Source organism: Pygoscelis adeliae, unplaced genomic scaffold, assembly GCF_000699105.1.
Source record: "Pygoscelis adeliae isolate BGI_AS28 unplaced genomic scaffold, ASM69910v1 Scaffold587, whole genome shotgun sequence".
Lineage (NCBI taxonomy): Eukaryota > Metazoa > Chordata > Aves > Sphenisciformes > Spheniscidae > Pygoscelis > Pygoscelis adeliae.
This window is the reverse complement of record NW_008825085.1, coordinates 297,380-308,275: the sequence shown is the minus strand read 5'-3', so window position 1 is coordinate 308,275 and position 10,896 is coordinate 297,380. Positions and strand designations below refer to the sequence as shown.

General features: G+C 48.6%; 1 protein-coding gene across 1 annotated transcript; it reads right to left on the bottom strand.

Annotated features, from left to right (window-relative positions):
• Positions 1-272: 272 nt before the first annotated feature.
• Positions 273-9,770, bottom strand: KIAA2022 (KIAA2022 ortholog). The gene is given in 5 exon segments (XM_009326978.1): positions 273-881; positions 1,581-1,912; positions 1,914-3,264; positions 3,266-5,882; positions 9,695-9,770. Coding segments are annotated over 5 exon segments (4,566 nt in total). The 3' UTR covers positions 273-691.
• Positions 9,771-10,896: the final 1,126 nt, after the last annotated feature.

The following is a 10,896-nucleotide window of genomic DNA, read 5'->3' as shown; positions in this document are numbered from 1 at the left end:
AGACACTTGAAAAGCAGCTGTTCTGTAGTCTCTAGATGCAGACACTTGAGTTCCTGGCAAACTTACCGTCAGTGGTTGTCTGAACTCCTCCACCATTTCAACTCTTTCCTATAACGAAACTCAACATTTCACCATTAAGTTTTTCTGCTCATGGTTTCAAAGAGAGGACATTACCATTTCCCAGCATCGGTTTCAAAGTTCCTTTTTTCTTTTTTTTTTTTCCCCTTTTTTTCCCTTTTTTTTTTCTTTTTTTGTTTTGTTTTTTTGTTTTGTTTTCCCTTTATGAGCTTTAAACCACAGGGTGAATCCATGAAATGAGGTAAGTAAATTTGGCACACTTTTAGTCATGTCCATAAAACTTTTGGTAAGTTGTATAAGTGAACAATATCGTTTTCATCGTGAGTTACAGGTGCTTTCAGAGGGGGGTGGTTAGTACTTAACAACTGGAATGTTTCTAGTAAAACCAAAAGGCATAGCTGCAGAAAACACTCACAACCCAATGTTGATAGAGAAGTAAAAATATATACAATACAGTCACTTGTTCATAGTTTGGCACAATTTTTTGTTGTTGTGGGTAATAGTGCATAAACTACTGTACAACAGTATGACTTTTAAAACAGTCTTTCACAGAGAATACCAGATTAGGTTTGCTTTCAAATAATAAAATTCCCACAATTTCAAACTCTTCATTTCAGCACTTACATTTCAACATACCACAAGGCAGATTTCGAAAAGGAACCGACGGGAAAAAAACCCCAACCGAAAAAAAAAAAAGAAAGAAACAAACATCAACCGTCTTTCTAGAAAAGGGAGTCTCTTCTTCAAATACAGGAAAACCCAAAAATGTTGTTTCTGCTTTAAGAAGAACGGAGTCTGATTCCCTGCAGGAAAAAATCAAACATTTGATGCCATCTTAGTTAGCTCGTCTGGAGTCACCACGACGGAGCGTACGCGCTAAAGGCGGGCGGGTACAGAAGATGCAGCTTTAGATGATGCAGGTTAGGAGATAAACAGCAGAGGGGGCCAGAAAGCACTCAAAATTGCCACGTGAAGCTCAATTAGGAACGAGTTCTCATTTGCAAAGTAAAGAGCCTTTAAGTTTCGAGATCTTGGCTTTTGGATGCATAACCTCTTTTTTTTTGTGTGTGTGTGGTTTATTTTTTACAAAATGTTCCGAAAAAAAAAAAGTCTTTCCTCGTCAAAATCATTAAAAAGAGCATGTAATCATGGTTTCTCTTTTTTTCCCCCCAATAAATAAGTAATTAAAAACTGAAGAAGCCAAACAGCAGAAAAGAGTAGCCTTGTTAGTTTTTTTTTTAACCCCAGCCAAGCCAGAAAATTGGTCATTCTTTTAGGTAGCTTGCAAGTAATAAGTATTTTCATGCATTTAAAAAAAAAAACCCCAAACAAACAAACAAAAAAACCCAACCCCAAAACCAAAACCAACCAAAACTGTAAAAGGGGAACGTCTTTTTTTTCATGCAACTTTTGCTTTCAGGAAGGAAAAACTGAGGAACAGCGGGGCTTAGCAGGTGGGAGGGAGGTTAAGGGGCATTCCAGCCAGTTTGGTGCAGCATTACCTCAGTTTCTCAAAAGCAGCTGTCACGGGGGGGTCCTTGTGGGGCTGTTCACGGTCCGTTCGCTTTATTTTACAGTTCTCATCCCTCAGCGATTTCGAACTGGATTTATGACGGTAGAGTTTTTTATGGGTAGGTCCGTTATTGCCTAAAGTGCTCAGGTTACTATAGTTTTTATCAAAAAAGGGAGCGTGAATGTCCGTGGTGTACCCGGTTGAGCAGTTGGGGCGACCGGGGTCGCAGGTTGCGGCTTTGCCGTTTTTGCTTGAGCCCTTGTTGTTCGACTTGTGGTTCTTCGCCGCCCCCGGCGTCCCCCCCCCCCCGCGGCCCCCCGCCGTGCCCCTTCTTCTTCGACTCTTGGGATGTCCCTGCCAAAATTTTAAGAGTCTTCAGTTTCAGGCTGTTGGACTCCGGTGACCGGAATATGTCTGGAACGCTGTTGTGGCCAACAGGCCCCCACAAGGGCTCGATGGAGGCCATCATAAACCTCTGGACGTCCGCCATTCCCGACGCGATGTTGGACAGGATGTTGGAAGGTTCCTCAAACTCCCTCTGATCGTCGTCCAGGAGGCTGGTGGCGTTGCCCAGGCTCGTTTCCGACCAGCCCGCGCCCCCCTCTTTTCCCAGCGCCCACTCTCTGGAGAGCCCGTTGTGCTTGCCCAGTTTCACCCCGGCCGGGCTGCAATGCTGAGCGCTCTCGGCGAGGCCCTTGGTGGCGGTGGCCGCGTTGCTCAGCTGGTTGACCGCCCTGCCGCCAACGGCCGGAGCCTTCTCGCCGTTGACTCCCGCCGCGTTTTTCCCCTTCCTGGCAGATTTGGGCGCCTGCCTGGAGTTTTTCCCTTGCGGTTTATCGTTTCCTTTGTTGGTTTTGGGCGATTTTTTCCGGGTGGCTTTCTGGGAAGAGCTTTGGTTTGTACCCACATTCTTGCTGGATGAACTTTTCCTCTTCGATTTTGACACTTTGCTATTGGTGCTAATTTGACCAGATGGCTCATTAAATGTTGACAAGCATGGACTCTTTTCGAGAAGGCTGACAGAATCTTCATCGTTGAACATATGGAACTGGAACTGGTGATTATTTAAAGCAAACCCATTATCTGCCTGATCCTCGGTCTGCAGGACCCCGCAGTTCCACTTGACCTTCTCAGAGCTGTTGAGGGTGGCCTGGGGGCTCTCCTGAAAGCCCTTCAGGGTGCCCAGGGGCTTGGCGTCGGAGCCAGCTATCTGCGGGGACAGGTTGGGAGTGTCTGGAGGGGACATCTCCGAAAGCGACGACTGGCGGAACTTATCAGGCGTGAAGTTGGAAATGTCTAAAAGGTCCGTGGACTCCTTCAAAGGGGTGATTTCATCTATGCTCTGCTGGATCACTAGCTTGGGACTGCAGTGGGCCAAGAAATCGTCATTAATATCATCCTCGCCGTCCTTTTCACAAGACTTTAAACTTAAAGAACTGTAATTGCTAGAACTAACTGACAATGAACCCACTGAATCAAAACTAATGAGCCTGCCATCATCTGTACTTAGTGTACCTCGTTGGAAATGAAAGCGCCCCTCTCCATTATTAAAATGACATGACTGATAAGAATCATCAGACTGCACTTGCTGGCTATCCGGCATGTAATTTTTTTGGTATAGCAATTTGCTGCTATTCAGATTGACTTGAGTGTATCCAGAGGCGGGGGGGCCCCCCCCCGAACCCGCTGTGCAGCCCGGCCGCCTCCCGCATGTCGCCGGGGAAGTCCTGGCGGTTGCCGCTGGCAGCCTTGCTGGCCGGCCCCATGCTACCGAAGCTGCTCTGCTCCATCTCCAAGTGGCCGGGCGACTGCTGCAGCTCCGACTCGGAGGGCGGGGAGAGCACGCAGCTCTGCGCTGGCTGCAGAGCCGGGAAGGGCTTTTCTGCCGGGACGATGCTGGGGAGCGGGTGCTGCTGCTGCTGCTCGGAGGGATGCTGGGCGAAGTATGAGATACCGGTGTTGCTTGACAAATCAGAAGCATCTAACAACGTCTGCAGATACCCTCCGGGGATCAGGGGTACATTGGTGGTGATATTAGCAGATGGCAGAGGCTTGTCTGAAGAGGAGGTGGATGGTAGGAAAGGAGAATTTTTAGCAACCTTATCCTCATGGCACTCCGGGAGATGGGAGCTGTCTGAAGCACAAGGAACGTTTTCATCCTTCAGACGCGCTGCAGAGTCCTGGTTTTCCAGCGCCGGGGAGCCCTCCGCTGTACTGGTAGCAGCTTTGATCTTCTTGCACTTCAACCTGGCTTCACTTTTGAATTTGATTCTGCGGAGCACTTTCCTCTCCGTCCCCTTGTGCTCCCGTTCCTGCGATTTGCATTTCACGGCGGCGATGCCCGTGATGTCATTTATGTGTAATCCGTTGGCACAGCTGGGGGTGGCGATGGCTAACGCCGGCAGCCCTTTCAGGCCCGCGTCCTCTTTACTGCTGCAAGGCTGCTTGTGATCAGAGGAGCAAGAGCCCGGCTTGTTCACTGATTGCTCGATGGCTTTAATTCTTTGAATCCGGTGCCTGTTTGCTAGCTTGCATTTTCGCTTCCGTGGGTGAGGGAGGAACGAAGCATCTGAGCCGTTAAGATAGAAATTCTGCTTGTGGTAGAGAGACGATCTGAGCAAATCCAGCCGGCTCTGCTGCCTCTCTTGCCAGAAGCCCTTCAGTGGGGCCAGCTTCTCGTATTTGCTGAGCAGCTCCTCGTTTAGGGTAACAGTTGTCTCGTTGGCATCCACTTTGCTGAGCTTCACCAGCATATGCTTCTCCCCTTTAAACCTGTTAATGATGATGTACTTGATGATAACGGGGGGCTCCTTGCGAGAGACTTTTCGCCGTTTCTTGGGGCACCACTCGTCATCGTCCTCTTCTTTGGGCCCGTCCGGGAGCCACTCCTTCTTGTCCAGGATCTTCTCGTTCTCGATGGAGTCCACATCGTACAGGTAGTCGTCGCTGTATCGCACTTTCCTCTTCGCCCGCAACCCGTAGTTCTGCTGAATGAAGGAGCTGGAGTGGTCCCGGGACAGGTACCGGCTGCAGTCCTTGATATCCCGCAGCACGTCGTAGGAGGACTCTGTGCAAGTGCTGTCGTCGCTGAACTCCCCGGAGTCCTCCGTGGAATTCACCGAGTCCAAGAAGTGGCTCCTCTTGGAGCCCACATACTGCACCATCTCCGTGCTGTTGCAAGATTTATTTAAGGCAGCTTTCTCCTCCTCCTCGCCGTCCTCTTCCTCGCCATCCTCTTCCTCCTCCCCCCAGATGATGCCTTCCTCAGATTTGAATTGAGAAGGGTCGGCGGCACTGCCGGGCCCCCTTTTCAGGGTGCTCCTGCTGTCCCTTTTGGGGCAGCTGCCGAACACACTGGGGAAGAAGTTGAACTGGGCGTCTTCTTGTAGGGTGGTGGTCTTCTCCCGCACGTTGTCCTGGAAAGATTCGTATCTAATCTTTAGGGAGCAGACATCGCTTCCCAAGGTGGAATCGTCGTCATCAAACATGTAATTATCCACGTCTTCCTCGGAAAACAGATTTACAGAAAGCTCATTTTTGGAGCAGAGGTCAAGCAGCTCGATTTTACTTTCACTAATGAAAGACTCAAAATAGCCCCATTCCTGGTTGGGATTTGTTAGTAAAGGTTCCTCACCATTGCATTTGTCTAATAGTAATCCCTCGTAATAATTTTTCTGAGTGGGGTCCTCTGAATCACTGTCAGATTTTTCTGCATCTCTTTTGTCCGCTGCCCTCGATTTATGCATAGGGAAGCTTAAAAGCTGGTCTGAAAGCAGTTGATCCCCATATCTCATGGTTTCTCCTGTGCTCATGCAGTGAATCCCTATATCAGAGACCGAACAGGTGTCATAATCCCTATTTATATCCCCCACTTTCAAGCTTATTCCCGGCTCTGCATCAATGCCGTCCTTTGATTCAATAAAGCAGCCCAGACAGGTCCGGCTCGGCTGCATCAAGCAGTCGCCCGTCAGCGCTGACATGCCTCCGGGCTCCATCATGGTGAAAGGAGCCTTCTCGCAGTCACCCGGCAGCGACCAGGAGCTCATGCCCTTCGTCACGCAGGACGTGAGGGAGATGGCGTGGGCGGAGGAGTCATCCGAGGCGTGCTCAGGTACATCCGTGAGCCTCAGAGGCGACGGGGGGCTCAGCAAGCAGGGCTTCTTTGAAGTCAGGGGAGGCAGCGCCCGGTGGCACGCGTGGTTTTCCTTCTGAGCTGTCGTCAAGGCTGAGAACGTGACCGCGGCCTCGGCGGCGGTGCAAGGCCTCTCATCGCCGTCCAGGGCGTGCGAGTCTGGAGGGGGTAAGGGAAAGGCAGGGAGAAAAGAAAGAACAAGAGAGAGGGTTTACAACCCTTGCAGTTCTGCTCGGGCTCGCCACCCCGCGCCCCTTCTCCCTAGGGTTTGGCGGTGACTTTTCCCAACCGCTCCTTTGGGAAGCGGCAGACGCCCTTCCCGTCTGGATCTCATTATCGTGGTGATGTGCAGGGAAGGGAGAGGTACACACTCTCCCCCCTGCAGCCAGCTGGAAGAGGTACAGGAGTACGTTTAAAAAGCCAAACCCACCCGTTCTTTCCTCCTCATATACATACCGTTACCTGGATACTGCCTTTCAAATCTGACAAGGTTATTAAAAAACAAAACAAGCCTAATAAAAATGTTCCCATTAACACTGAGAAAAATTAATGGAAAAATAAGATTCTTAAAGAAACAAAGTATCCCCCCTGCAGTGTCTGCAGCTTAAACATACCTGAACTGCGTTACTGCTCGAAAGTCAAAAAGTTACGGCTATTTTTAAAAACCCAGTAGTCTTTTTGTCACTGTCCACGCCAAGGGAAAGTAGAAGGCAACACTGAGTTTAAAGCAATTACTGTTAGAATTATTGTGGGTTTTGCCATTCTTCCCTAATACCTAAAAATGCCTTTTTAATAATGTAAGGATTTTTTTTTTAACCTAAGCATTTTTTATTTTTACCTCGTCACACTCTTTTATGGCAGAATGAAGTTATGAATATACTTTTATCTGACTTCTGGCTCAACGGATGATATGACCCTTGAAATTTAAATATGATGTCTTGTCATCCATGATCATGCTCTGCTATCTCTGTATTAAAAAAAAAAAAAAAATACACTAATGTGTGCATTCACACCAACCAGAAACCTCTGCCGGCTCAGAGCTGAGCCCGGTGCTTTTGTAGTGGCTCGCATCTTACCTTTTTGGTGGCTCCACTGAAGGCTTGGGGGGGCGAGAGCGGAAGCAGGGCAGGCTTTCCGAGGAGGGACAAGCGCTCTAAAACGCAACCGGAGCGCCAGGCTGTCGCAAGAAACGGGGCATCCGAAGGGATTTGGCACCTACGCGGTTGCTGCGACCCTCCGCGACAAGTGCTTTTATTCAAAACGGATGGAAAAAAGCAAGCCTCCTCCCGCACCTATGCCAACCTACGCCAGCTGGTACGGGAAGGCTCACGCAGGCACACGTACCACCGGCACGATGAAATACCCACTGTGCCGCCGCGCCGGTACTGCCGAGCAGAGCGGGGCTCCCGCCTGCAGGTAGGCAATATGAAAAGGAGCGGGATGCGATGGCGGGCTGCCTGCCCGTGCCAAGCGTAAAACTGAGAGGAGGTCAAAATCCCCCTAATCTCATCCCAAAAGCTCCTGGCAGTTTTGTGCTACGGGAGCCTTGGGGACGGAGCCATCGGTAAAGTCTTCAGCCAGTACAAGCAAGCCGCAGTCGGAGCCATGCAGCGCTCTAAGGACTTCAAACAACTTTCCAAACACTACCCAAATCAAACCAGAAGTGCAATGCAATGCCTGTAAACATCTTCAACACGTGTGGCTTAGAAAAGACCAGACTGGCTTGCTTGAAATCTGTGCTGCTTCCCTTCCCTCCCCTCAAAAAGGGTTAAAATAAAGAAATAAGCTGATTTTTGAGTCCCTCCCACCAGTTTTTAGATCAGAAATGCAGAGGTGGTGTCTTTCCTTAAGCACCAAAACAAATTAACCAGTGCAGTTCCACTTCAGAAGTAAAATAAAATAAAAATCAGCTTGGAGCTGACAGGAAGCATGGGAAATTTGAGCATAAAAGAAGAATGTCTGTGAATGCTCTAAGACTCAAAAAAGGGGGAGGTAGAAAGCTGAAATTCAATCTCAAATGCTGCATTCAATACACAGAGATGCTACGATATAAAATAAACTCTCACTGGGTGTTTCTTTAGGTTTATACTTGTATAAGTGAACTTAACTCCTGTGGAAATACAAATGCCAAAACTTGATTTTCTAGGGCTTGTATCATCCTAAAACCAGGCGCACGTTCAATTGATGCTCTAAAATAAACAATACTCCAAAAGACTACAGTTAAAAAAGAAAACGCTGGAGAAGCAAAACCACCGTTCCCGGTTTAACTCAACAGCCATCCAAAAGCACACAAGCAAGCCTGAGCGGAAAAATACTGAACCATCTTGCTGTGAATCAGCTCCGAAGGGAGGCCCGTCCCTAACTGGGCGCTGCAGCAGCCCAAGGGCCGCTCTGGATTCGCTGCAGCCAGCACCCGTTTGTCGTTAGGGTGAGAGGAGGCAAAAAGCATCAGCCCCATCCCCAGTGCCATCAACGGGGAGGTGGTGGCACCAGAGCTCCCTGCTGGCTCGCTGCTTTGGATTCAGCAGCAACTCCTACGCGACAATGTTTAATTAAAGTGCTTTTTAAGCCCTGTTTAACCGAATTTCACGGAAGCGGTATCAGGTTCTAGAAATCACCCATCTTTATTGAGCAGGTAGGCACTGATTTTCCTGCCTATTAGAGTAGACAAGGGGACCATGGCTAGAAAGCTCCAGCAGCGCCAGCAGCTGTCATCAGCTGCGGCTTTACCATGTGTAGTCATGAAAGAGATGGGCTGACAAAGACAGACACCTCCAAAATTACATCGCAGGGGCGAGCGCAAGCGTACGCTTCACCTGCCACCACCACATGTTGCGGGACCCTCACGAGCTGCCGCGTGTCTGGAGTCACTCCAGCTTTTCGGTAATGAACAAGAACAACATTTGAGTCTACGCGCTCTTGCTGGAGTAAACCTTGTTTTGAGGAAACAGAAGGATTTGAACATACAAGACATCAGAGGACCGAGTCCTCGATATCTAACAGGGTCAAATTTATATACATATGTATATCTCAAGATTTATAGGCCAATACAAAATGTAAAAAGCCACAAAATTACACATAAAAATGTAGCGAAGAAGGAAAATGTCAAGCCCTGCATCAGTGCGGGACTGCCGCTGCATTTACTGTGGCTAGCTTCTAAAGTCCAAATGACTTGAGAAAATGCTCAGAGGAATATTTATTTCAATCAGGTTTTCAGGCAGCAGAGCACTGTTACTCCTCATCAGTTATTGCTTTTGAAAGCAAGTATGGAATCGATTAAGTAGATACAGACAAAGTCAGGTGTTTTGGGCAGGCCGCTGGAAGGGACTGATCCTTCCCCACCAATGTCGATGGAAGCTGGAACGACTTAGTGGCTCCCGGGAGCACGACTGCGGCCAGCAGCACCTGTGCCTGCGCAGAAGCCGTGTTACGGGCCAGGGGATCCCACGTGCCGGCTGGCGGGCCACGCAGAAAAGGCAATAACGAGCTCACAAGTCCAACCTTCCCTTTCCACGGGTGCTAATCCGGGTTTGTTTCTTCTACCCAACCTCTAATTTTTCCCCAGTTTGTAGGGACTAAGTATCCTTCAGTCAAATTTTGCCGAGATTGGCTAGTGGGTTCGTAAGTAATTGCGAACAGAGGGAAAGATTCCCAACAGACAGAGGGGCTACATAGTCTCGTATGACTTTTTTCCCTAAGAAACCGAACTAAAATCCATAATTCAAACTGCACGTGCACATAAACGTTTCCAACCATGCATATGCATGGGCAAAAGCAGTACTCGTTAAGACCTAAAAAGGTGTAGATTCATAGCTGGAGTGAGATCTGTGCAGAAAATATACATTCACCCTACTGCTCCACACTGCAGATACCTGCAAACCGCTAAAATTAAATACACGAAAGGAATTAGGAAAATAAGTTGGCTTGCAAGTTGTCGCTGCTCCCTCATGTACTGTAATTAAGTTCCTTACCATTTTCTTTCACCCCATTAATCAGGATAGTTTCTTGGTCTTCTGAGGCACAATCCTGCTCTTGTTGGTCATCCATCAATTTAACCTCTTTCTGTTCACTCCATGCCCCGCTGCATCTGGCCAACCTGCACATTTCCAGAAACATAACCACACAGTCAGTACAATTCCCAGAATCAGCTCAAGGAACCGTGAATAAAAAATAACAACGATAAAAAAACCCCGCACAACCTCACATGCTGCCCTTACCCTGCTTAAGAGGACAAATACTATGTATTTAGGCCATCGTATTTTCACTTTTCCCCTCCAAAAGCCAAGTCCAATGTATTTCAGCAAGGTGAAAATGCTATATATCACCGTTTCCTTCCCCAAAGTCCTTCTTCAGAAGGTGGAGCGGTGCTCTGCACCTCCGCACCACCCTTCGCATCGCCCAAAAGTGCTTTGCAAAAGCAGGTAAGTGTTGTTATCTCCAGACGGGTGAGTGGAGACACAAAGAGGAGGGGGACTCGCCCCAGGTCAGACAGCAGCGACCCTGCATTGGAGCTGGAAGAGGACCGCAGATATCCCGAGTGACAACTGCTCGCCCTAGCTACCAGCTACTGCTCTCATCTTCCAAGTGCTGGCAGGTATGAAAAACTCCCCAAAAAAGCAGGTTTTGGGGAAAAAATATCTCTAGTCCCATTCTTCACTCAAAACACTTCATTGTGAGAACTCCTTCCTTGAAAGCCTTGTTCTCAAGCCACCTACCACCACCCTCACGGTCCCCGCTGGGTTAAGCTTCATCTCGGTTGTATGACCACGAGTCGAGGCTGACTGGACTCGATGGTACTTCTCCCAAGCAACAAAACCGGGATCAGAATCAGGCCCAGATTTTCTCCCTTCCTCCATTGAAGATCCCCCCCCCCCGGTTAAAACGATCGCCTGCCTAAGGAGAGGGAGACCGTGCGACAGAGAGCTGCGGCTGAGTTCCCGGGCACGGGCGGCACGGGAGGCACATCAGTGCTCCCGATGGACAGAATTTCACCTCTTTGACTGTAAATTCAAGTCAGAATCTATTTTTTTCCTTCTGGCAACTTGAACTCAGCTTTTTCTCTCTCACAGAACAGGTACTAGATTGAAGCATTGGTTTAGGTGGTTTTTTGCGGGGTTTTTTGTTTGGTTTTGTTTTTTTTTCCCTAAATCAGGAATTGTCAATGTCTGCTGCT